Raw genomic sequence first — 27,951 nt, forward strand, 5'->3', positions numbered from 1 at the left:
TGAGGAGAGAAGGATAAATTGAGAGAGAGAAAGTTTGTATTTAAATGACACAATTGCCATCAAAAGAAAAGTGAGGAGAGTTATAATGAAAGGGCAAAAATGATATATTGAAGTTTCTCCTCACCCCACCTTTTATATATACTATAGATATAGATTGTTGTATTAGAAGTTGGCTACTTCTTAGTCTCTTTCATGATAGGAATTCAAGATAATTACTGACTTGGTTTCCAAACACATTTCTAATTAATTCATAGTTTTTACTTTTTTACCTACTTTTGTTTTCAAATTAAAATCCACAATTTTCAGACACATTTTCGAATCAACCATCTTTCCAACTTTCCAATCAAATGAGATTCATATGTGCTTCGTATGAGTCATATTCTACACATTTTAGCAATTACCTTCAACACTTTCAGTCTAGGATGACCTAAGAGGACTATTTTAACATATATCAAAGTTATCAAGATAGTACACTAGATCTTCCAATATCATCTTTTTGGTATTAATTAAGTTACATGTTCTACTTCTTGTGTCATCACCATTTGTATATAATAAATTTTTATTTTTAAAAATTTTCTACAATTATTTCAATCTTTATATATGTCAATATTTCATATGTATTGTTCAATCATGTAACTAAAGATTAGATTGGATTAGAAATTATCAATAAAACATAATCAAGCAACAATGAACTTTAATTTAATAATTCCAATAATTTCCACGTATGTATACATGATTTTGTTCCAGTAATATTACTTATATATTTAGATATGATGGTTAAAATGAACAATTATAGGTAAACTAAATTACAATTAAACTTTACGTTACTTCTTCAAAAATGTACATCCATCCCTATGAAAAAAAATCTTGTGTGGACATTTTCATCGGCGTTGACATTTTCATAACTAAGATGGTCATATTCCTACATATAATGGTTAAAAGTAATCAATTATAAGCTAAGCTACCATTCATGTTTTATTTACTAATTCAAAAAATTTCTATCAATTTCCACATCGACATGCCTATAAAATCGGGATCCCAACATTTCCATCGACATCTCGATCTCGAACCTTAGTTGTAGCTAAGTAATTGACCTTTTCTTTTTTTTTTTGGTCCTTTTCCTTCTCTTCCAATTTTATGGCCATCTACGTCAATCTCCCACTTGCTCTATTAAAAATCTAACCCCTACGAGGGAACTTCTTGAACTCGAGCTGATTATCTTAAAGTACAAAGATGAAGATTAAAAAGAATTACCACAATTTGATCCCAAAATTTTAAAATCTATTTTAGCCCCTAATCTTGGCATAAAACTTAATTTTATCCTTTCGATTAATTTTTCGCTAATTATTTTAATAGAAATTTGGATATCGTTTCAAACGCGGCCTCCTAACTTCTTACATGCATTACATGTAGTTTCAACACACTTGTCTACGTAAACATCTATTCATAGAATAACTTAACTAAAAACATGTTGACTTGATATCTAATCTCGAATAAATCAACTAAAAAACATGTATGCACTATATGAACCGCTATTCATTGAATAGACGAACAAAATACACCATGTAAAAATCTGAGAACAAAGGACATGACTAAAACAAAACGTTTTAAAGTTCAAAGACTAAAATGAAATACAAATAAAAGTTCGGCGAAGAAATAGAACTCAAATCTACCGAGAAATCACCTAATCGAAAATGGAGTGAATTTTCAACCCCAACCCACGTGGATAGTGAAATTACACAATGATCCTTGCATAGTGTGATGAAATAATCTGAACCATCAATGATGAAAACTTCACTGAATGGGTCAAGAAGTTGTGAAATTCTGATATAACCTTAAGAAAGAAAGCTATAGACTATACATGACCAAACAGTTCAAAAGTTCATATCTCACTTAGGCAGACTTCTGCTTCTGCTTCTGCTCATATTATGGAACAACTTCCATGGAGTTTTATGTGAGCTTGCCATTGAAACTACAGCTCAAGGTTGGCCAAGCAGTGAAGGCCTGTAGAAAGCATGGCTCTGTGCCAACTCGATGCGGTCTCGGGGATCGTTCAAGGTCTCGTCTCGCAATGCTTCAAGTATAGCTTGTGGCGATCCATCCCTAAAAACCCAAAACACGGAGAAAAGAGAAATGGTGTTTGAAAAACGTTGATATTTAAGCTCACTCTAGGGGTTCAAATGAAAGAAAATGTTAAACGAGCAAGATCTTGTATGAACTAGTTCATATCAACTTATTTTTAGAATATCAATGTGCAAATTTCAAAATGATATTTAGGTTAAATTACAAGTTTGATCCTCCAACTTTGAGAGTTGTATCTAAGAAGTCTCGAAACTTAAAAAAAAAAAAAAAACCTAATAGATTCTTAAACTTTCAAAGTTATGTCTAATAGAACCTTGGAACTTTAAAAATGTCTAATAAGTCCAGGAATTATTATGTTTGTGTCTAATAAGTCTTTGAATCGGTTGTTTCTCCCTTTTCTGATAGAGAGATCCTGTTTGGCAAACCCCCCCGTTTTTTTTTACTATTTCATGGGGTATTTAGATTAAGAGGAATAGTAGAATTTTTAGGGGAGTTGAGAGGTCTACCGTAGAAATTATGAGTTTGTTAGATTTAGTACCTCCCTATTTTTGTCAGTTTCTAAGGCTTTTTTGTAGCCAGTTAACTGTTATTTTTTGGATTGCAGTTCGTTTTTATAGGTGGATCCCTTTTTGTTGTATTTGTTTTTTTCTCGTATATTCAATGAAAGTTTGGTTTCTTATAAAAGAAAATAAAAATAAACAGTCCCTGAATTTAAAAAAATGTCTCGTAAATCTGGGTTCTAAAATTGAAAAACCAAAGACCTATTCCATATAAAATTGGAAGTTGATGTATCAATCGGACATTTTTTTTAAGTTCAAAGACCTGACCTATTAGATACAGCATTGAAAGTTCAAAGAATGATCTAATTTTTAGTGTTTAATGACCTATTCGACAAAACTTACAACTAACAGAAGTTTTTTCATTGTAAAATTCATTGACCAAACTTATAATCTAACTAATATTTATATGCTAAACGAGCATTATGAAGTTTACCTTTTAATCAGTATTTTATATAGTGTCTTTAAGATGGGACAAAGCTCCACAGGAGCAACAGGCTTGTTGTCTTCAGGATGCAATACATTTAGGCTTGATTGACTCAGAATTTCATAGAAAGCACTAACAGCAGACACTCCCTGCAAAATAGAAGAGGGTGTTGTAAGACCATTACCAAAGTATAGGAATTGCTTTAAAAAATTATCACTCCGGAAAATAGTTCGTAAAGTTTTAACCGAGAAAACATCGCACGTGCCTGCCACACATCGCGCTTACAAATGATTTTCCATATTTGAACTATGTAAAAGATGGGGAGATTGTAACGGAGCAAGAAACAAAAGCGGTAAACATTGCAGTCGATTACCTGAATCATTCCTTTCCCGCTAATGCTATCACCCATATCTAGACTAAGTTCACCCTTGGCCAACATTTGCCCGTACCAGGCATTACGACCTTTCAACAAGGTCACGTATGTGTCGGCGAGCAAAGGACCTGCAAGCTTCTCGGGTTCTTCTGCTAGCAAGTAAGTAATAAAGATCATCTCTGAGGTACAGTGTGCAAAATATACTGATTTGCTGGTGGCACTCTCATTTGTAAGGGCTGCCACCATTCCTGAAAATTCAAAACGGAATAACAATGAATATAGAAAGAAAATTGCAGGTTGTAACAACAGTTAGGATAGGGAATAAGTACTAAGTGGTGAGGTGTGACAGATTTTACGTCAACAAGATCTATTCTATAGATTGTACTACTGTATCCCTGAGTTCTAAGGTATGACGGGGTAGAATATTTAGTGATCAATGCGTGGCCTAGGGACTAAAAGAGTTCCCTAGAATAAGAAGAGTCCAGGCCTCTCAAAGAGTTTGTAATTCGCTTCTCGTTTTGATATTAATAACTTAGGCTCGGCGAGTCTCTAACAATTGTAGATAATCAATCACAACAGACTTTACCTTACAATGCAAGCTAGGAGGTTGAAAAACATAATTTTAGTGAAATATGGAAGGTCTAATATATAAATTGTTGCAATCAAACTGGTTGCCAATTTGTTATCGCTCATTTTCCTTTCTTCTGTAGAGAAGGATTCAGATGGCATATTGTTTCAAAATCTTATAAACAATTGATGAAGTATGAAGAGATAACTTGCTCAATGTCTATAAAATCACATTTCAAACATGTAACATAAGAGATAGAGAGAGGTAATTTCCATCACTATTGAGATTATTAACCAGAAAGTATCTACCACTTGCCTGCTCCAATAGCATAGACGTTTTTCAGACCGCCCATGACTTCATGTGTCACAAGGTCACTATTATCCCAGACAATAAATTGAGGTTGCCTCAAAAAGTTTGCAAGGGGTTTCCTCCACTTTTCAGCTCCGCAAATTCGAGCATTAGCATATTCCTTGTTGTAGATCTCCGAGGCAATATTTGGTCCACCAAGATACAATATATTCTCTATAGGCACTCCAGCTGGGAGAATTCAAAGTTAAATATGAGAAAATTTGAAGCAAAGGTTCTCTGAATTTGCACAGACAAATGCAAAGGAAGAAGAAGAGATAGGAATTATCAGTAGGGGTCTTTTTGTTCCCTCCAAATATTTATCATTCCTAACAATTCAGTAACAGTTAACATCAGGATCACGAGACTACAAAATTATTACTAAAAAAACAAAATTCCAGAGAGAACCAAATGTATCAAATTCAGTTTTATAGGGCAATTCATATGCTTAACAATTTGCCACAAATAATACCTTTAGATTAATTTCACAAACCCAAACCCACTAGACTAACAATCAGCACATACTTCTTTTTTATTTTTAAGAAACAGTCACACACATACTTCTTAATCTAGACTTCTCGAATTTGAGCTAACGAGCTGTTAAGAAAAATGTTCGTCGCAGTCAATAAATTCTTCAGAAATAACATTCTTTTCCCAGCTATGAACTCAGAAAAACCATACAGGCAATAGTTCCTTTTCAGTTTGCAGCGTTCTTATCTGTTTATTTTCATTTTTTTAACATACAAAACAAAATGTAATCCCCACATTTAATGATCATGTTATGCAAATGAACAGATGAAATGACAAACTTGGGACGAATGTCTTACTCGCTCGATTGATCATCAGAGTAGGAGTTATTATGTGGGGAACAGGTTTCAGAGCAGCTTCTATTCCCTTTGCCAAAGAGATTATAATAGGCACTGTGATTCTCTCCTTCCAATATTTCCTTATCTCTTCAAAAACCTCCCTTGTTTCAGTAGAGGGCAGGCCATTGACCACAATGTCAGCATCCCAAACAGCCTCCTGCAAGTTAGACACCACCTTCAAAGGGCAAAGGGGTGTGTCAATCATGTTCAAGCAAAACCCGTCTTTCAAAATCTCATCCGCATAAAGCACCCGGTCCCCGAGCCGAGCTTCAACATATTTAAGATAAGCACATCTCCTGATGAGCCTCCTAAGCACATCTTCCCTTGAGTTTATCACTTCAAAGAGGTGTTCTGCTGTAGCTTTATCCACAACTCTTCCTGCTCTTCTCCATATCCGGATTTGAACCTTCTCCCGAAATTGGCCATAGCTGTCTTGAAGCAGAGCTGCAAAAACACTTCCCCAAGCTCCAGCTCCCACCCCAACGATCCTCAGTGGATCGCCATCAGATTTGCCTAGAAGTCTTCTGAGTTCTTCAAGCTTCTCTTCCAATCCATTGCAGTTATGAGTTGAACCATTTGAATGTGAGAGAGGATGGTGACTCATTGTCTCAGAAAAACTAAAGAAACAACACCAGAAGAAGAAGAAATGAAGAATCCGATATGCAATTACCCTAAAAGATGCTTATATTTGCGGGTTCTGTTCAAAGAATCTACAGTATTCAGATCAAGTTGTTGGAGCTAATGTATAAATTAATTGAATCAAATTCTCAGACCAGAATGGTTTGCTTTCTTCTAATCACCATTTAAAATGCGAAAGAAGAAACAATTCCCACTTCTACCAGTTTCTAAAAGCTTCACCCAACCACCAAACTGGAAATTCCCAACTTCAAAACAATCGAAATATTCAAATGCGGCATTGCTTTCTCCGAGAGGGTTCGTTCATCTACCCACATCCAACAATAAAACCCCAAAACAGACGACAAAAGATCAAAAATATTAAAATCAAGCTGTGTGTGAAAATGGGGAAAAAAAAGTCAATTAAGTCGGTCTGATCTTGTGCTTGGCGGAAACTACAAAGTGGGATGGGGGCTTAAATTCGAATTCCCACAACCAATCTCTTCCCAACAGCTTGACCCACCTCACCACATTCGAGGATCCCACAGCCCCACCATTAATGGAGGAGGAAGCAAGCTCTCAAAGACCCATCAGACACAGAAGACGGCGAAAGAGAAGCTCAAAACGGCAAATTGGAGAGAACAAGAGAGAGGAAGAAACCCATTGGAGGGGGAAGGAAAGAGAGCAAAAATGGTGGCGAAGGAAGCCGTGAAAGAGGGTTGTAAGAAATGGGTTTTTGTGACAGATGAAGAATCTGATGAGGAAGAGAGGCATTGATGGCGATGTGGAGTAGAGAGTTCGGCCGCTGTACGAAAGCATTAAAAGAGGAGAGAAGAAGGCCACCGGAGGATTTACTGAGGGGGCCAACTAACTCCCCAACAAGCTATGCATATGCTTGTAATAACTATACCTCCTAATTGGGATTAGGGGTTAAAGGGAATTTTGGTAATTTCTATTTAAATATTTGATTCAAAATTTGGAATAAAATTTTTTATATCACATCCATAGTGCATAAACACTCGTTTCGATAATATGTCATATATATATCATATACATATTGTAAATATATTAGATATATATCACATACGTATTTCAGATGTATATCACATACATATATTAGTAGTCAAATATATTACAAATGTATATCATTTTGATAAAATTGTTATTTTAAATTGGATCTCCATTTTGTCTTCCTTAAAAATTTGTAACATTGTTTTAGATGGTCTTTAAAATACTTTGAACGTTTAGATGATGGGATGGTTAAGTTGAATTTTAATTTGTCAAATTATATTAATTTAATAATATTTTTTTTATTGTGATTGGATTTTCTCTTCTTCCCTTTCTCTAGTGACTTTGTTGTCGCCCACTATTCCTCTCATTTTCGTGGTTCCTCATTCATCTCCGACGACCACAATGTTTCTCGTATTGATCGGCAAGAGGAAGTTCATCTTCCATGAAAGAGAAACGACAAGGAGGCGACAACAATTAGAGGTGAAGTTCGCCCAAAAAGAGGAGAGGGAGGAAGAGAAGGAGAAGGAAAAAGGAGAAGATGAAGATGAAAAGTCGAATCACAATTAAAAAAATATTATTAAATTTATATATTTTGTCAAATCAACAATCTTCATGTGAGTCAACTAACTAAGTTATTTATAATGATTTTACAAACCTAAGGTCCAAAAGTGTCCTTTTGAAATTTGGACTAAAGGTGTTTTATCCAAAAAAAAAAAAAATTCAAAATATTAAATTACGAATTAAGTCATTAAATTTTGATGTTTGTGTCCTTTCCTCTCTAAAAAAAATTGAATTGAATATTTAAATTTTGAAGTGTGATGTTAAAGAAGCTTCTGATATTATTAATGCTACAAAATGACGACGTGACATGTTATTTAGAACAAATGTTGGTTAACTCGATATGACTTGACTGATAGGTAATAGAAGAAAGTATATCAATGAATTAAAATAAAGTAAAATAATACCAGTTATAGTAGGTGAGTGAGTTATCTGAAGGAAAACTAGCTAGTTCACCCCCTTACCACATCGTACCAAATAAATGTTTGATGATGACAAAAAGAAGTAGACTTGTCGAGTAAAATATAATGACACGAGTTTGATGGTGGACAAGTTAATTTGAAAGAACTTTGTTTTATCTCACTAAAACATTTTTCTTTTGCTACATATATTGTTTCAAATCAACTTCTCTAGGTCACATCATGTCAGATCAACTAACTTATATATTTTGTACGAACACAACAAGATTAACTTATTTCAAATGACAAATTTGAAGTTTAATGCATAATTGAACGATTTTAAAGTTTGTAAATCAAATAGATACAACTACAAAAATAAATTCAAAATTAACTTTACCATTTAGCTTTGGGGTTTGAAATTTAATTCTAAAAATTATATAAAAAAAAAATAGATATAGAGCATGAGGAAGTGAAAAATGAAAAGTGGTTTTAGATAAGGGTATGAATTTAGGCTCCATTTTCTAGTTCTAGTTAAAAGAATTTCAAAGTTAGGTTGGATGATCCCTCCCTTGATAAACCTACCCAAAAACCCTATATATGATGGGGCAACCTAAACTTATCTAGGTAGATTAGGAATTTCACATCATTTCGAACTCTTCTTCTTTTTTTCGGTAATCTATAAAATAACTTGATGTAGTTTGTAATTAATATGGAACGCTTTTGTCGCATCTCTAACACATTTCTCCTTCAAATAAACGACTTTTGAGTCTCCTGTCAAATAATTGTTCACTTGTCTACTCTCTACCATGTTTAAAAACGTATATTATCTATATCAGCCTCTCCTTTTTAAGCATACTACTCACCAAATAGAATTCGGTCATGTTGTAAAATAATCAATATTGACCACTTTTCATTGCACCCTTAAAAATTTACTGTTTGAAAAATGATTTATTGAGTTTTACTATGAACGAACCTCGTGACAATAAACATCTTTCCATGGTGATATAAATATTGGTTAGTTCTAAAATACTTTGAGTTATGATTTTAAGAATATTTTAATATTGTTGGTGTTACTTTTAACTAAATAATGATATGTTTGTTCAACATATTGACTAATTTGACATGACTTGGCAATAAGGAGCAATAAGGAGTAGAAAGAAGTGACAAGTTGTTTTTTTTTTCTTCTTTTCTATTTTGAAAAAGAAAGAAAATGTTTTAGTCCTTATTGATTGGGTGTTTTTTTAATTTTCAGTTTAGTACATTTTAACAATTTATAGTTACACTATTTTCGTTAGTGGATGTGAAATATGGTTCATGATCTCGTATATCTACATGGCACGATCGAAATTTAGAGGAGAAATTAAGCCATTTAAGAGATGTGACATAATTACTCTATGTGATTTCATTAAATTAAACTCTTAGAGAATTTAACCAAGGAAAAATTTACCCTGGAGAATTAACAAATATAATTTATTCTATGTAATTTCATTTGTTTGGAAATTGGAAATAATATTTTAGCCTGTGTGTTAATTTTATTAAATTGTAGATAAAAGTAAAATCCAGAGTTTATATTCTTAAATATTTGTTCAGATATTACAGATTTGTTTTCCATTTTTGATGGTTCAATAATATTTCATATTAATATATCTTAAGAAAAAATTACTTTTACCGAAAGTCAATTTTATTATTTTTAACTTTTAGTCCGTCAAATTAAACTCTTGGCTTAATTAAGCATTGAAGTTAATACATTTTTAAGAAACCTGTCACAAACTTACCGATAATCAAATAATATTCAACCAATAAAACACTCAAAATTGAGTTTCGGTTATTTTTTCTATGAAAAAATAATTAAGTTACAAAAATGCACAAATTCAATAATAAAAATATCTAAACTCAGCCACAAATTCAAACCATTGGAAAAAAAAAATCTATAAAACTCAACAATAAATTATTCAAACCTAGTTCGAAAACATTGAACTGAAATAGAATAGTTTCAGCCAACAAGAATGCTTATAGTTAGTTGCTTACACGAACATAGTTCGACCGTAAATAACATATATTTTTTCTCTTGATATTAGAGGTTCAAACCTTCCTCTTTTACGATTTGTTGTGAAAAAAAACGCTTATAACTAACCACAACATCTTAGAAAAAGGAAAAAAAAAACTTAATTAATTGAGGTCGGAAGGTATTGATTTCACCACCTAAGGATGGAATTAAAAGTTTAAAATAAACATTTTGACTTATTCAGCCAGGTACACAAGTAAACAAAATGAACTTTTCCTAATTTGTAAGGTAATTTTGTTTTTTATTTTCTATTTTTAAAAGTTATGCTTGCTTCTTTTGTTTTGTTTTTTTTTAATGTTTTTCATCTTTCTTAAAATTGCATTTGAATTCCTATTCAAATTTTAAAAACTTTTGAAATCGTTTTCAACAAGTAAATAAAAAAAATTAGTAATGCTTCTAAGCTCAACTTTTTAAAACATAAAATAAAAAATAAAATGATAATTAAAAAGCCCTATAATCCATCCACAAAAGGATGGATTTAAAATATATATATATATTAACAATTTAAGAGTTTAAATAAAGTTTGAAATGGTAACATGACTGAAATGTATTATTTTATTTGTTATTTATTGATGCATGCTCATAATTTAGTTCTCTCATCTCGAATGTGACCAACTTTTTTAGTAGTCATTTAATATAGGATGAGTTTGTCATGCCACAGCTCACATGTGAAAATGACCAACAAAATTAGCACAATTTTGTTCTCACTTTAATGGGCACATCCATGTTCAATTAATGTAGGATAGTCTAAATATTGATAGGCATAGGGTCTTTCTTGTAAAATAGTGAAGGATAAATTACAAAGTTTAGTACTGGAATAGTTTTAAATTTGTGTTTTATAAGTCTTTAAATTTAAAAAGTGTCTAATAGGTCTGTAAACATTCAAAACTGGACGTTGCTGCGTATGTGAAGATGTGCCTTGTGTGTCAACAGGACAAGGTCGAGCTGAAAGTTTTGGGACATATTAGACACAATATGTGGAAGTGCGAATTCAAATTTACGACCTTTTGATCAAGGATGTATAATGTCTTAATCGTTTGAGCGTTGTGGTTGAATATATGTTTTAGCTAGTCCTTCATGTTTTGGAATTCTTTCAACTTTGTCCCAATTGTTTAATATAGTCGGTTTGTGCAACAAAATTGGCAATGCCAGAATTGGTCAATAGAGACAGTTGGAATGAGCTTGAGTGTCACTTGACGAAGAAAGACCTGCACAAGAGAAGAAAACACTCTGATTCTCAAGTCAGTTTAAGTTCAACCTTAGTATAGAGATAAGCTAGAATGCAGTACCTGATACATGAGTTGAAGCGCTTTATTTATAGATTGGGGATCTGATCGACCGTTACTCATGTTGTCCCGAAGGTCAGCTTGTTGAGTGCATAAGCTTGGGGGTTTTCAGTGTGGTTTTACGGCTAAGTATAAAGGTCATTGTTCCCCTTACTTCAGGGGATACCTCGTCCTTCCAGTTTCCTGTCTTCCACATGGCAAGACTATTTTTTGACCCACAACATAGTCTCTTATATTTTAAATTTTTTCAATTTTATTCTCTCTAAGTAAATGTTAAAATTTGCTAACAAATAAATTTACCTAACATAGGACTAGTGAATTAATATAAATTTACAGGAGATCAGTTATCAAGAGAAGAAAAACAATGAAATTTCTACCAATTTCTTAAAAATTTGTAGGAAGAATTAGAAACTTTTCTCTCTTACGTACCTTTTTATACCATACACGCTAAATTATTACGTATTAAGTTTTAAATACTAAATTGTTGTATAAAAAAAATACTAAATTGTTACTTCTATAAAAATATAGGTAATTAATAACTTTTTTTTTTACTTAAACAAAACTATGACAATTTAGAAAATACTTGTAGGTTAAATTACTATTTAGTCTCAAAATTTTCAAAGTTGTGTTTAATAGGTTCCCAAACTTTAAAAAGTGTCTAATAGATTCTTAAACTTTCAATTTTGTGTCTAACATGTCTCTAAAGTTTACAAATGTCTATTATTTGAGCTTAAAAAAATGTCTGAACTTTAAAAAATTTGTCCAATAGGTCTTTAAATTTTTAGTTTTATATTTAATATGTCCATTTAAACAGAATAAAAGGAAAAATCTTTTACCATTTTGTATTCTATATTTCGATGTGATGTTTACAAGTAATAGGCTACGCTTTATACTCTACCTCTACGGTTTTAAAAGAATAAAGCTAAAAGATAAATACAACAAGATAGTACACCTGTTGAATGAGGAGAGGAGAGAAATAAACGAGGAATAACAAAATTGGTTAAAAAGGAACAATTGAGCACATGCTTAGGTGACCTTGGGTTGTACGGGTGGAGTCTTCTCACTGAGTTGACTCAGTTCCTTTTCATCCCTCCTCAAACGAGAGAGGAGGTCAACGACACCGAGTTTGGAGCACAGATAGTTGAACTTGGTCACGAACAAAGGATGTGTTTGGTACGGGCCTGAAAGACCCAATTGGAGGCAAGCAATCCAGCATCGATATTATCACACTAGAGGACCGGAGACAAACAAACCAGAGATCTCTGCAAAAGCATGAGCAAGAACTCGATATTCAGACTCCGTACTTGAGCGAGCCACTGCAGTTTGCTTTCTTATGACCATGAGACAAGTGTATTCCCTAGAAACACACAATAGGCAGCAACTGAACGTCTGTCATCAACATTCGAGGCCCAATCAGCATATGAAAAAGTTGAAATAGACAAGTCATCGCTTGGACGAATTAAAAGCCCCATGTATTTAGTCCCACTTAGATACTTTTACACGTTTAACCACCTGCAGTTGGTTGATCTAAGCCATTGACAATATATGCAATGTCAGAACGTGTGTTGGTCAAATACTAAACGGCTCCAACCGTGCTTCTATGGATATAAGGATCTGACAGTGGTTGACCATAAAAAAAGATAGATGTTTACCCATAACAGAGGGAGAAGAAACTGGTTTTAAGTGAGACATATTATGCTTGTGGACTAGGTCATCAGACATATTTGGATATTTGGACTAAGTAAGCAGAAGCCTAGACTCCACGTGTGAAACTTGAATATCAAGGAAATAGGATAAAGAGCTTAAATCTTTTAGAGCAAACATTTTATCCAAATAAGTGACAAGCTGATTCGTCAGATGATTCTTGTTGCCCGTCAAAATTAAATCATCCACATAAACCAAAAGAAGGAGAGTATCAGTACCATGATTATAGATGAACAGAGAGATATCAGACTTGCTATTGGTGAAAGCCCAAACAGCAATACCGATTTTAGAGTATCATTCCACACCTGTGGGGCTTGTTTAAGTCCATAAATTGCCTTGCGAAGCTGACAAACATAGTTGGGAAAACGAGCATCAACATACCCAGGAGGCTGAGCCATGTAAACAATTTCATATAGAGTTCCATTAAGGAAAGAATTTGTAGAGTCAAGCTGACGAAGGACCCAGTTGTGTGACATACCAATAGTTAATACAATTCGAATCGTGGAGACCTAAACAACTAGGCCGAATGTTTCGAAGAAATCAACTTTCGAGGTTTGATGAAACCCTTTTGCAATAAGCCGCGCTTTGTGTCGTTGAATAGAACCATCGACATTCCGTTTAATTCGGAAGACCCATTTACAACCCACTAGATTCTGAGATGAAGAAGGAGGGACGAGATTGCAAGTGTGATTATGAAGAAGAGCGTTGTATTCGAGGTCCATGGCATCTTTCCATACCGGAGTATTAATGGCATCAACTACCCGTGTCGTTCAGTGAGAGACCAGGCGGTGGCCGAGGAAGATACCCAAATTTTGGGCTTGAAAATCCTGTCCTTGGCACGAGTTACATTGGATGGCTGGACTGAATAGAAGTGGGCGAAGCAGACGGGGGTTCGACGGTTGAGGCAGGTGGTCCGACGACCAGTGGAGAGGGAAGGTCGGCGTCTAGAACAGTGCGTGGAACAGTGTGTGGGAGAGGAGACGGTGGGTGCATAACGAATATAAGTTGAGGGGATGAGAGGTGATGTGGCATTAGGCATGGACACATGGGAGGTTGGTGAGGAACACGTGGGGCAGTAGGTGTAGGGTTAAAGATGAGGTTGGTAGGTGGGATGATAATTGGGCTAGTAGGTGGGTTGTTATCTGGGCTAATAGGTGGGTTCGAGATGGGCCTGGTACGTGGGCTTATGTGTGAGCTAGTATGTGAGGTGGAGATGGATAGTTGAGATTGGGCTGATAAGCCAGTGGGCTGGTTGGGGATGAAGATAAGTGACTGGGGTTATGCTGAACGCACACAGTAAGTGGTAACAATTCTATAGATGCAAGCGCACACCTGTCAGAGTAATATAAAATGGATGAAGTATCCAAGTATCGATCCTCAAAGACTTCTAAATAATTTCCAAACTCTAAAGTTTTAATGAATAGTGAACGTTGAAATGAGTGATTCTTGTAAAATGGGAAGTGGTCACAAATAATGGTTTTGGATTTGGGATTTGGTCTTATAATGGTAAAACCTAGCCCGAATTACTTCAAGTTAGCCAACAAAGAATCAAGGATTTGCTAAGGACGATATGCATTTTACTTTAGGAACCAACGACTACGCTTTTCACTTGACTTATGTCTAAGCAAGTTCAAAGTCCTAAGACATTCCCTAATATGTCTATTATGAGAGATATCTTAGTTTTAGGATGGAAATAGTCGCAACCTCGGGTTAAGGTCCTATGTCTAGGCTACTTAACCGGAACCCTTATGTCTAAGGCGCTCCTCTCCTCGGTTTAACCACTCAACAATGCAAATAAGCAACCTTTTCAGTATTGACTTGTTAAGACTTACAGTGGCCTTCTCTAAATCCTAACTTTTTGGGAAAACATGTTGAGTAATGAGTGGAAAGCAAAAACACTACTTCTTAGCAACCCTTATTAGAAATAAAAGGCTAACTATCCATAACCGGGCTAGAGACGGGAATTTAGAAAGACATATTGAAGAAAATACAGCAAGTAAAATGGTTGAAATTGAAATGCATGTGTGAAAAACAAAAGTTAACTAACGGAGAGTTTTTCTCGGGATTGAGAGCTTCACCCTTCTCTTTCAAGCAAGGGGGAGTGTCACGTGCTCTTACCTCCAAAAACACAACTCTCTTAAAAAATAAAGTAAAGGCAAAGGGAAGATAAGCAAAGTGCTGGATTTTTATATATTTGAATAGGTAGAAAATAACTAAGTACAAACGGAAACAAAACAAAGCTCAATAAAGGAATGTAAAGTGCTCGAGATTTAAAAACTAAAAGCAACTAATGAAAGCAACTCAAAAGTACTTAGAAAGCAACAAAGAAACATTAAAAATGATCAAGAGAAGGAAGCAAGACTTGATGAATTTGGTGGAGAAGCTGCTAGAATTTATAGCTGTGCAGAATTGGTTAGGTAGGTCTTAAAACGCTGATGGATCACCCATTTCCAACTCCTTTGACTGACTAAATCGTGCTCAAACTGATAGTGGAACACTTCTTCTACACGTATGCATCGGTTGGAACCACCAAAACGCATTGGAAGACGCGTTTCATTAAGGGCAAACTTGGAAGAAAACCAGTTTTTCTGTAGCCACGCAGGCGTCTGGCGCCTCCCATGATGTTTTTCCGTCTTTTTGCTTCTTTTGATTAATTTGCACTCCCAAATGGTCCTAAAATGTCATAAATACAATATAAGCCAACCACAAACCATCATATATGAATTTTGCATGAATTGGAACTCAAACGACCGAGAAAAAGTCCGAAACAAAGTTAAAACATAGTAAAAACAGCATCTAAAACCTTCTTTTTACGCACGTAAACAAGCGTAATCACACCCCCAAACTTAACTTTTTGCTTGTCCTCAAGCAAAACTTAGCAACTTTAATCAGTTTTCTAACACATGGACAAGGTAAAGCAAAAGCAACCGAGATGTTCAATCATAAATTGTCTCAGGGAAAAGATGTCAAAGCCTACCATTCTATTGCCTTTGTAAGCTTAGTCACTATAAACCAAGTTTGAAATGATAAAAACTTTCTCTTTCAAAATCCTTTTTCCTTTCAAAAACAGAAAACGTTTTCAAATACCCTTAAGGAATCTGCACACTCCCCTTTTACATTGAGACTTTTACATCTGAAAGACCGGCTACCAGCCCCTAAGGTTTCCACACACTAACATCGGTTTCAACCACAGCTACTCGTAGAAAGACTTTGAAACTAACAGCTAGGTCATAAGACGACGACAATGAGAAACACGAAGTCACTTATCACCATCCTTACTGCTATTTTCAAAGTCAACACCCAACCTAAACTAAATGGGTGTCTACAGTAGGACTCGAAAATCATAAATACATTTTCTTTAACTCTCATTGTTTTTACCACTATTTTCTTTCTAACATAAGTATTTTCCTCACTCTTATTTTCTCTCAACAAGACTCTTTTTACTCTTTTGCAACTTTTGTCTTTTTTTTTTTTTAAACTAAGTGCTTTTCAACACTTTCTTTCTTTCCAACTGACTCTTTTTCAAAAGAAAATAGCATGATTTTTCAAATATAAATAACACTTTATCTTTCTTAACCAATGACTGACACAACGACTGGCCCCCCAAAACTTAAGAGAGACAGTGTCCTCACTGGGAAAAGACTTTTGTATCTGATGAAAAAGGCTTAACAGTAAAAAGGACAAGGACTTCCTATATAGGGGCAAAGAAAAAGCTTAAAGTTTGTAAAGATAAAAAAGACATAAAAGAAAATGAGTTTATCACATAAACGAAGGAAATAGCTCAAAGTTTAGTCAGGCATAGAACAGAAAACTCAACAATCTCTTAGAATCATCATTGACATGAAATCACATGCACAACACAGATACTTCAAAGTAGGCATGTGAAAAGCTAAACTAAGGTTAAGTGAAGGCATACTTTAAGTGATCAGAAGATAAACGATACTAATTTATGCATGCTTCAACTGAGCTCGAAACATAATCAATACAAAAAAAAACATGCGTAGTAAGGCTAGAATATGTAAACGACGTCATTAACCAAAAGTAGAATACAAAAAATAGCAAAGAAGGAACCTCCCCTTCATGAAGTCGGAGGTTGTGGACTAGGATCAGTGTCGGTACTGGAAGATGGATGACCAAGGATAGCAGCTAGCGCTGGAGGCCATGAAGGTAAAACTGCAAAATCCAATGAAGCCCTCAAGTTGTAGATATGTTGCACGACTTCGCGAACCTGATCTCGCAGCTGTTGGTTCTTCTCTCGAAGACGACGGATCTCCGATGTAGGAGACGTCCCAGTACCTTCCCTTCTTTGTAGCGCATGGGCGATAATTCTCCGAATATTCTTCTCTTCCACAATTGGGGAATCTCTTATAATTTGATCCTCAGGGAGCTGCACACCTTGTCGCAAGCATAAAGAAGTGACCAAGCGTGGGTGATAAAGCTTACCACGTGTCCGGTGGGCACACTCATGGATACTGGTATTGATCAATTCTCCATAATTCACATCTATGCCCTTTAGCATGGCATAAACCAGCAGGGCCCTATCCTGAGTGACATGCTCATCATGCTCCGTTGGTAGAATTCTGTTTTTGACTATATATAACCATCCTACAGCTAGTGAAACATCCTCGGGTTTTAGTCGTACCTTGCCATGAGTAGTCAAATTCCAAGTGGCAGAGGGCTTCCCAACACATTCTAGAGCCTCACCGAGCTGTTCTAGAGTCGGAGTCACTAACATCTTATTGCCCACAGCATCTCTGATATTCTTAATGTTGAAGGTGTAGTTGATCTGAGTGGCATCAAACCGTATTTCCTTCCCACGCACTATGACTATATGTGACTGAGGATGGACAGCAGCATAGAACTCTCTGACTAACTCCAAAGCCTCACATTGTATGGGCTGAATGAGTGGTCTCCATTCTTTATCTCTAGCGGTCTCCCTCCAATCATCAGGCACATCTCCTAGATTGAGGTCAAATCCCAATTCGGTCATAATCTTATGGGATTTCATTAATGAAGTACGAGTGGCTAAATTCGCCACGTTCCATTGCGTCTCGACCTCCTCTCCCTCGGACAAGTCTAGTTCAATTGTATCAACTGGCCTAGGTGCCATTACCTTCTTCTTAGCTTCAGCTGCTTTAACTTTCGCAGCTCTTGTTTTAGGTTCATGCATGGGCACTGTCGGCTTCTTAGTCTGAACTGCACGACGTTTTGAACTCTTTTTTTCCCGCCTCTTGTATTGGAACATTTCCCTTATCGTCTGCGTGTCCTCAGGATCATCGTCTCTGGTAGGTTCTTGAGTACTATTCTCCCTAACCTTGGATCTACCTGTATCACACTCAAGCGGGTTAACTGCATTAGAAGGAATAACGCGAGCATCCCTTACCCCTGGTATAGTGGCCATCGGTGTGACATACTCATCCGTTGCCAACGGAGTAGATCCAGTTGCCCCAGTAGGCAAATCTTGGTGACTACAAAATGCTCCTTCTGTAGGTGTATCCAATGGGAAAGGTTCCTGTGTATCTTTCCTTACCACTTCGTTCTCGGTATCCTCCGTGTCCGGCATATTTGAACAATTGCCTCGTGAAACCAATAGAAAATCATCATTACCATCTCCAGGTGTAATAATCAACAGAGATGAATAAAACTGCTCCTCATCCCTGTTCTCCATAAATGAATCCTTAGGCGTTAGACACCTACTACTCCCATCGTCGGCAATTTCTGGGTCCATCATCACCTCCTTGCCCTTCCTCTTTTGCCCTATCGAGACCCCGGGCTCTAGCCTCTGGCTATGGCTCTTCTCTTGCTCTCCTCCATGCTCAACTCCTGTATCCATTGGCATATTGGTTGGGATTGGCATCCTAGGAGGCTCTAAGGGTTTTAGTTGTCCCATGTTGAAGGTACTCGATATGTTAGGGTTCAATTGGGGTGCTTGAGGTCCTCTTTCTAGGAATGGAAGTTGAGGTGGTGGGAGAACCCTAGGTGAAATCATCCCATAATTGGTTGGAGGTACCCAATGACCCATTCCATAATAAGGTGGAAGGCTAGGAATAGAGTAGATGGGTTGGGTTCCATAAGGATGAACACTAGCTGGAATTTGCATTTGGGACAGGGGAAAATGATAGGAGGGAACCAGGTTAAACATAAACGGTTGGTACATACCCGGATTGATCATTGGAGGAAGTTGTTGAGGATTTGCAGCCCTAAACTCACTGTTTTGAGGTATATTAAGAGTGGGTAGCGGCTGAAAATTTACATAACCATGTGGACCCATCATAGGAGGTTGTGTAAGAGCTTGGGAAGGAGAAGTAGGGAGTGAAGTGTGTTGAGAAGAAGAAGTCATAGAAAGAAATAAAGGCTAGAAATTTCTGCTTCTTCTTGGTTGTGGCCGAAATCGAAAACAATGGTGGTGAGGGAGTGGGTTTTCCGAAAAACAAAGGGGAGGAAGAGAGTTGTGTGGGTTTGTGTGGTGTAACAACCGAAAAAATATATATAAATATATATATTTAAATTATTATTATTTCTTAGTTGTTTTCTTTTATTTTCTCAAAGATAAACCTTTTTGGTTTAGAAATTATTTTTGAAAGATAATTTGTTCTTAGAATTTGAAAAAAATAAAAAGAAAGAGTTTTATTAAATCTTTATCTTTTTATTATCCTTTTTAAATAAGGATTCATTAGGATTTGTTATAAAAGCCCTTAAACCCAAGGTTTTATTTTCTTAAACTGTTAGACCTAGTTTTCTCTCAAAGAGAAAAAAGAAAAGAAAAGAAGAAGAGTTTGATATTTTCTCTCAAAGATCGGTAAGATTTTCTTCTCATTGTTTTAGTTTTATTTTTCTTGATTTGTAGTTCTTTAATTCAGTTTATTGAGAAAAGTTTGAGGTCTTTATTTTTTAGAATAAAAGATTTTAAGAACTTTTTATCCTAAAATTTTTTCAGAATTTTTGGTTTGAATCTTTTTGTTTATAAGACTGTTTTTGGGCTATTTTGAGGCTATTTTTACATAAAAGTTTAGCTATTTGTATCCTATAAATTATAGTTTGTTGTTATGATTTTTACATGAAAAATTATATGTTTTGACCAAATTTTAAAGGTTTTCTATAAAGCTTTCAGATCTGATTTTCTATAAAAATCAATAAATTGTTAATTGTTTTATGGAAAATTCTTGGAAGTTTTATTTTATAAAACAGAAAATTTTTCAGATTTAAAATCCCCAAATTTTCAATTGTTTAGAAGGTTTTTAAGCTGGTTTTATTGAGAAACTTTTTGTAAATTTAGTTCGTATTGATTTATATCGATTCTTGCAATTTTAAAGGGTGTTATAGTGGATTTTAGAGGCTTTTTAACCTAGTTTTCAGATCTGGTTTTGTAGCCCCAAATCCATACTTTCCTAATTATTTTGCATAAAAAAGTGTTTTGAATGGGAAAATTGGGTAGATAAGATTTGGGTTAGTAATTGGTTGAATTTTAAATCCTTGGACATAATTTAAGAATTGATTTTGGATGTTGGTTGTTTCTAGGCCTCTAAGTTGACAACTACAAAGGAAGAAGTTAATTAGATTTGTAGGATTTCTGAAGGAGGTAAGTAATTTGTCATATCCCTTCCAAAAAGTATTGTAAGTAATTTGTCATATCCCTTCAAAAAAGTATTGTAAGTAATTTACCGTATCCGTTCGAAAAGTGTTGTAAGTGATTTGTCATATTTCAAAAAACTAAAATGTATTTTGGATTTGATAGGAAGATTTGAAATTTAAGTTTTATTATGGATTTGAAAACTAATTTGGCAATTAGAATTATGTTTATTTGCAAAGTATTTGAAGTATTGTTAAATGATTTGATAAAGTTTTGTTTAGATTTATTTAAAGGTTTGAAATTGATATTTTGTTTATTTGTGAAATATTTGAAATCACGTTATGGAGGATTGATAAAGTTTGTTTTAAATTAATTCAATGTTTTGAATTAATTTAATATTGAAAGTAAGTGTTTGTTTTGCATTTTATTTGAAAGATATTTTTTATTGATTTGATAGGGCTATCCGGATATGCCATGATTTTGTTTTGAGGAATGTTTTGCTTATTTGGGGGTCGTAGCCTAATTTGGAATTGATGGATTTCTGTTCTGGCTTATTTGTGGGAAGACACTTTTGTGGTTTGGCATTCCTTGGGAATGAAGATTCATGTGTGTGTTATTCACTCACATGACCTCACACTTAAGTAACTCTGTTCTGGTCGATATTATTTCGACAACTCTGTTCTGGTCGATATTAATTCGACAACTCTGATAGAAGCTTCTGATTGATTGGTGTTACCGACGGGTAACCACATATGTTCTGTAGGCTACCCAAATAATGCAACCTTCCACTCTGATTTTGAAAGTATGAATGAATGTAAGATTGTTTTGAATGTTTGAATGATTTAGTTATTCGAAAGTTTGAAAGTTGTACTAAATGTTTTAGAGGGAATTTTGAAAGTTTTGATTGGAAGAAAGTTTGTTTTGAAGGATTTTGAGTTTGATCAAATGAAAGTTCATTTTGAATGAATAAAAGTTTGTTTTGAAAGAATGAAAGCTTGTTTTGATTGACTGAAAATTTCACCTTATTTGAAGACTTTGTTTCTGAAAATTTAGTTTGTTTTGAAAGTTTTGAAAATTGTATTAAATATTTTAAAGGACTTTAAAAGTTTTGATCTGTTCGTATTTTTGTTTACGAATGTTTTGAAAGGAAATGAATTTTGAAATTCGATATGGAAATTGCTTATTGAGTATTTTTGTACTCATTTTTGTTTTCCTAAATGTTTTTCAGATGAAAGATTGGATGATCGTTCTGGTAGAAGGTGAAGTTTAGCATACTGGCATGAGTTTGAAAGTCATCCTCCTATTTAGTTAAGTTAATTTATAAAAATTCTGTAAAGAAATTGCTTCCGCTGAATAATTTTAGTTGTTAAGGTTTCTTGAAAGTTACGTTTCCGCATTTGGTCAGAATGACCGTATTAAAAAATACGGGTTGTTACATGTGGAGTTGTAAAGCTTAGGCAATAGGTCTATTTAAAGTTTTCCCCAAACTAAATCCTAAATGGAAAGGGATTGAGTTTTAAGTTCAAACGAGGTTTCCTAAACCCAAAAGGAAAAAATAAGTTTGAATTCCAAATAGGATTAGGGAAACAAAATTTGAAGTATTTTTGAGTTTAAGGAGAGATGTGAAACTTAAATCACAAAGGAGTAATGTGTGACCCAAAATAAAACCCACAAATTTCGAAATTAAAACCCAAACCACGAAGGAAGAAGAATTTTTGAAATGCTGGAAAAACAGGGCAGGCGCCAAGCGCCTGCGTGATTTTTTCTCGCAAAGGGCAGGCGCCAGGCGCCTGCGTAATTTTCTCTTTTCTTTCTTTCTTTTTTTTTTTCAACGTTTTCAAAAACATTCTCTTAATAAGCAAAACTTTTTATAATTAAATAAAAAAGAATGTAAGATACAAAAACTTCCTTCCTTTACTTTTGTTCTTCAAAACGGATAAGAAGGAAAAACATTTTTCGCAAACATTTATTGACCTGAAAGTTGAGTAGAGGTTTTTCCTCTATCCACTGGTTCTCCAAAATATGGCTTAAGTCTCTGCCCATTTACTTTAAAAATACTCCTCTTAGAGTCAACTAGATCCACTGCCCCATATGGGTAGACTTTAAAAATTTTAAAAGGACCAGACCATCTAGACTTAAGTTTCCTAGGAAAAAGTTTCAACCTAGAATTGAATAACAGAACCAGATCACCTTCTTGCAGATTGTTCGGTCGAAGACGCCTATCATGCCACTGTTTAGTTTTTTCCTTAAACAGCTTAGCATTCTCATAAGAAAATTGCTTGTGTTCTTCTAATTCCAACAATTGTAACGTCCTCGCTTTACCTGCAGCCGACAAATCAAAATTTAATTTCTTAGTAACCCAAAATGCTTTATATTCTAGCTCAAGAGGCAAATGACATGCTTTCCCAAAGACTAGCCTATAGGGGGACATGCCGAGGGGAGTCTTAAATGCTGTCCTATATGCCCAAAGTGAATCATCAAGCTTCAAAGACCAATCCCTACGGTTAAGATTTACAGTTTTTTCTAAAATGTTTTTTATCTCCCTATTAGATATTTCGGGTAACCCATTCGACTGAGGATGATATGCTGTTGCAACCCTATGACGCACATTGTATTTAGCCAGCAACTTTTGCATAGACCTATTCACAAAATGAGCCCCCCCATCGCTTATCAGACAACGCGGGGTTCCATAACGCGTAAAAATGTGCTTTTGCAGAAAACGAATGACAACTTTAGAATCATTGGTAGCAGTTGCAATGGCTTCTATCCATTTCGAAACATAATCTACTACTAACAATATATAAAGCTTACCATTAGAAGATGGAAATGGACCCATAAAATCTATACCCCACACATCAAATATTTCAATCTCAAGGATCGGGGTTTGAGGCATTTCGTGGCGTTTAGATATATTACCTGTCCGTTGGCATTTGTCACAAACCTGGGCAAACTTATGTGCATCTTTGAACAGAGTAGGCCAAAAGAACCCACTTTGCAAAACTTTGGCTGCGGTTTTGTGTCCTGCAAAATGTCCTCCATATGGAGACATATGACAAGCGTCTAATATCGTCTCGTGCTCTTCTTCTGCTACACACCTGCGTAAGATATTGTCAGGTCCTAGCTTATATAAAAAAGGTTCATCCCAACGATAAAATCGAACTTCATTTAGAAATTTCTTTATCTGTTGCTTGTTAAACTCATAAGGAACTATTCGACTTACCAAATAATTTGCTATATCGGCATACCACGGAACTGAATCAACTCGCAAGAGTTGCTCGTCAATAAACTGTTCACGTATAACAGTTCCATCATCACAGAGTGGGGATTCCAATCTAGATAGGTGATCAGCAACTTGGTTTTCAGTACCCTTCCTGTCCCTAACTTCAATATCAAACTCTTGAAGTAACAAAATCCACCGTATCAAACGTGGTTTCGCATCTTTTTTAGCAAATAAATATTTTAAAGCAGAATGATCAGTAAAAACAATGACTTTTGTGCCTATCAAGTAAGCCCTAAACTTATCAAAGGCGAACACAACTGCTAACAGTTCCTTTTCAGTAGTAGTGTAATTGAGTTGTGCACCGGTCAGAGTCTTACTAGCATAATATACAGGATGCAAGATCTTATTTTTACGTTGTCCTAACATAGCTCCTATTGCATAATCACTAGCATCACACATGAGCTCGAAAGGTAAATCCCAATTAGGTTCGATAATTATAGGGGCTGAACTTAAAGCAACTTTCAACATCTCAAATGATTTTAAACAGTCATCATAAAAAACAAATGGTCTATCATGTTCTAACAATTGACATAAGGGTTTAGAAATTTTAGCAAAGTCTTTTATAAAGCGGCGGTAAAATCCCCCATGCCCTAAAAAACTTCTAATCCCTTTAACATTCGTGGGAGGAGGTAGCTTTGAAATGATGTCTATCTTAGCATGGTCTACCTCTATTCCTTGCTTGGAAATTTTGTGACCCAAAACAATACCCTCTTGTACCATGAAATGACACTTCTCCCAATTTAGGACTAGGTTTGTTTGTTCACATCTCTCCAATACTTTCTCCAAATTAACTAAACATGCGTCAGAAGAATTTCCAAAAACAGAAAAGTCATCCATAAAAGCTTCTAGAATATTTTCTACCATGTCAGAGAAGATGGCCATCATACACCTCTGAAAAGTCGCGGGTGCATTGCATAATCCAAAGGGCATTCGCCTGAAAGCGAACGTACCATACAGACACGTAAATGTTGTCTTCTCCTGGTCTTCTGGAGCAATAGTAATTTGATTATAACCCGAATATCCATCTAAGAAACAATAGAAATCCTTACCTGCCAGACGGTCGAGCATCCGGTCAATAAACGGTAGAGGAAAATGGTCTTTCTCCGTTACCTTGTTGAGTTTGTGATAGTCAATGCAAACTCTCCACCCACTCACAGTTCGGGTTGAGATGAGCTCATACTCCTCGTTGGCCACCACGGTTATACCCCCTTTCTTTGGTACACACTGTACTGGGCTTACCCAGCTGCTGTCGGATATTGGGTATATAACACCGGCGTCAAGCCATTTAAGAATTTCTTTCCTTACAACCTCTTTCATCTTCGGGTTCAACCGCCTTTGACTCTCAATAGAGTTCTTAGCATCTTCTTCCAATAAGATTTTGTGCATGCAAAAGGCCGGGCTTATCCCTCAGATATCTGCTATCGTCCATCAATGGCCTTTTTGTGCTTCTCCAAAATCTGTAATAAAGAATATTCATTAGTAGGTGATAAATTGGAAGCTATAATAACTGGTAAAGTGTCGTTATCCCCTAGATACGCATATTTCAAATGCGACGGCAATGGCTTCTGCTCCAAAGTGGGTGGTTCCACTATGGACGGAAGTAACGACTTGCATTCTTCTTTTTGTATTTTTTCAACAGGATTAGTCACATCTTCCGGTCCTTCTGCTATCTTATCAAGCTCTTCTTCAATCTCTGTAACTAACAAGTCATAAAACTCATCAAACATAACAGGATTCAAGTTATTTATAGCAGAGCACTCTTCAAAGTCTCCTGGTAATTTCATGGCGTCTAGAACGTTAAATTTAACTTCTTCATTATTTACCCTCATTGTAATTTCTCCCTTCCTCACATTGAAAACTGTATCCCCAGTGGCTAGAAATAGTCTTCCTAAAATAATGGGAACGTCTAAGTCTGCCTCGCAATCTAGAATGATAAAGTCCGCAGGGAAAATGAATTTGTCCACCTGGACTAAAACATCTTCTATCTTTCCTTCAGGTCTTATGATAGATCTATCTAGTTGGAGGGTAACCGTAGTAGGTCTAGCTTCTCCTATGCCTAAAGATTTGAAAACTGATAATGACATAAGATTAATGCTAGCGCCTAGATCACATAATGCCCTACCTAAGTTTTTTCCTCCTATGGAACATGGAATGGTAAAACTGTCAGGATCGTTACATTTCATGGGTAGCGGGCTGCCTACAGCTTTACTACTACATTTTGTCATGGCTACCAGTTCATGCTCTCCTATCTTTTTCTTCATAGAAACTATATCTTTCAAAAACTTAGCATAATTTGGCATCTGTTCTAGAGCATCTACTAATGGTATATTTATATGCAATTGTTTTAAAATATTTAAAAATTTTCTAAACTGGGAATCATTATTTTTCTTAACTAATCTTTGTGGAAACGAGGGAGTAGGGGTAAAAGAAGGTTTTACCTGTGGAGGAACACTCGGGGTGTCCTCATTACCTTTTCTAATATTTTCTTTTTCTAGTGTTGTTGAATTCTCTGGTATCTTTACAGTTGGTTCAGTGGACGGAATCTATACATCTGTTGTTGGCATTGTTGGTCCATCATATGCCAGTCCACTCCTAAGGGTGACAGCTTTGCACTGTTCTTTCCCTTCTCGTTTTGGTAATTCAGTATGGCCTGGAAAAGAACCTTGTGGTCTATTCTTCAATTCAATGGCGACCTGTCCCAATTGGGTCTCGAAATTCCTCATTGATGCCGCTTGGGATTGTATCACTGCATTGGTTCGGGCCATGTACTCCTTCATCATATTCTCAAGATTTGAGTTGTTATTTTGAACTGGTGGAGTCTGTGTTCTCTGATTGTACTGCTGTTGCGGTGGAGGGATGTATTGCTGTGTAGGTGGAACATAGGGCTCCTTGTTCTGCTGGCTCTGCCCTTGATTAAAACCGCTCGAACCTCCTTGACCTCCCCATGAGAAATTAGGGTGGTGCCTCCAACCTGGGTTGTAGGTGTTCGAATATGGGTTAAAGTTCCTATTGTTCCCATGTCCTACATAAAAAACGGAAGCATGGTTATGTGGACAATTATCATAAATATGGTTTTCACTGCAAAATGAACAAATGAGATCATTGACTTGGCAAACAGGGGCAGGAGTGAAATAATCCGACTGCACAGGTTGTATCGGCGTGGGCAATGGATTTTTTATTCCCAACGCCATCTTTTTCAGCCTCTGGTTCATTGTAACCATCTCTTTTTGCATCGAGGTCGCAATGTCCAGAGCCAAAACTCCAGCTGGATCTTGCTTCTTTGGTGCTGCCCTAGATCTTTGCGAACACCATAGTTCGTTGTGTGAAGCTAAGTCATTTAGGATGTCGACTATCTCGTTGAATGTCTTCTTTGTAAAGGCTCCGTTGGCAGCATTGTTTAGCATCATCTTAGTAGGATGATCTAAACCTCTAAAGAAATGTTCTATCTGGATGCATGCCGGCAAGCCATGGTTCGGACATTTCCTGATTAGTTCTTTAAATCTTTCTCACGCCTCGTGAACAGGTTCACGATCATACTGTCTAAAGGAGATGATCTCCTCTCTGATATTAGCGTGGCGAGTAGGTGGGAAGAATTTTGTTAAGAACTTCTCCACTAACGACCCCCATGTGGTGATGGATCCTGGTGGAAATGCATTGAGCCATGCTCTAGCTTGGTCCTTCAAAGAAAATGGAAAAAATGTTAGTCTAAGAGCATCGTCTGTTATACCAGGTAATCGAAATGCATTTGCAATTTGAATGAATGATTTCAGATGATCATGTGGATCTTCATGTTCCTGCCCTCCAAAATGTCCAATTGTCTGCAACATTTGGAACATCATTGGTTTAAGCTCAAAGTTTGCGTGGGCTGGAATAGGGTTGACTATCCCTGAATCAAAGTTTTGAAAAGCCGTGGCGGCATATTCTCGCATTGCCACGTCTCTGTTGTCCGCCATCTGTATATGGTTGAATTCATCATTTCTTGCATGATCCCTCATATTACCGTTAACAGCAGGTGGATCAACCGGATCACGAGGTGGAATATCTGTCACTGATGTGCTCGTACTCTCTACCTCACTTTCAGGACTAATTTCACCTTCTCTCTCTTTTTGCTTTTCTAGTTGTTTTCGAAGTCTTTGCTCCTTTCGAGTTTTTCGAAGGGTCCGCTCAATCTCAGGGTCAAGGGGTAGAAGAAAAGATCTTGTGCTCATGCACTTTAACTTACCCTTGTGAGATAAACGACCAAAAA

At 35.8% G+C, this 27,951-nt stretch overlaps 1 protein-coding gene, 1 long non-coding RNA gene and 1 other non-coding gene across 3 annotated transcripts; 1 reads left to right on the forward strand and 2 right to left on the reverse strand.

The window, feature by feature from the left end:
• Nucleotides 1-1,516: 1,516 nt before the first annotated feature.
• Nucleotides 1,517-6,701, reverse strand: GPDHC1 (6-phosphogluconate dehydrogenase family protein). Its single transcript, XM_022298218.2, has 5 exons — nucleotides 5,180-6,701; nucleotides 4,323-4,544; nucleotides 3,440-3,687; nucleotides 3,076-3,215; nucleotides 1,517-2,103 (listed from the first exon to the last, which is right to left on the reverse strand). Exons 1-5 carry the CDS (start codon nucleotides 5,820-5,822, stop codon nucleotides 1,980-1,982), a joined length of 1,377 nt encoding a protein of 458 aa, XP_022153910.1. The 5' UTR covers nucleotides 5,823-6,701; the 3' UTR covers nucleotides 1,517-1,979.
• A 5,266-nt stretch (nucleotides 6,702-11,967) lies between these two features.
• Nucleotides 11,968-13,942, reverse strand: LOC111021295 (uncharacterized). Its single transcript, XR_015791500.1, has 2 exons — nucleotides 13,074-13,942; nucleotides 11,968-12,540 (listed from the first exon to the last, which is right to left on the reverse strand). It is a non-coding gene; the product is annotated as an uncharacterized LOC111021295 (long non-coding RNA).
• Nucleotides 13,943-27,167: 13,225 nt separating this feature from the next.
• On the forward strand, nucleotides 27,168-27,274 carry LOC148213267 (small nucleolar RNA R71). The gene has a single exon (XR_015793032.1). It is a non-coding gene; the product is annotated as a small nucleolar RNA R71 (small nucleolar RNA).
• Nucleotides 27,275-27,951: the final 677 nt, after the last annotated feature.

The sequence above is a fragment of the Momordica charantia genome (assembly GCF_013281855.1).
Source record: "Momordica charantia cultivar OHB3-1 chromosome 1 unlocalized genomic scaffold, Mcharantia_2.0 BLBB01000001.1, whole genome shotgun sequence".
Taxonomy (NCBI): Eukaryota; Viridiplantae; Streptophyta; class Magnoliopsida; order Cucurbitales; family Cucurbitaceae; genus Momordica; species Momordica charantia.

Bases quoted from the DNA above. Each gene is read 5' to 3' on its own strand.
- GPDHC1 (XM_022298218.2), bottom strand. From the start codon at position 5,822: ATGAGTCACCATCCTCTCTCACATTCAAATGGTTCAACTCATAACTGC. The intron at 4,545-5,179 runs GTAAGACATTCG...GAATTCTCCCAG, and splicing joins TCTGATGATCAATCGAGCGA to CTGGAGTGCCTATAGAGAAT. The intron at 3,216-3,439 runs GTAATCGACTGC...TCTATTTTGCAG, and splicing joins GCGGGAAAGGAATGATTCAG to GGAGTGTCTGCTGTTAGTGC.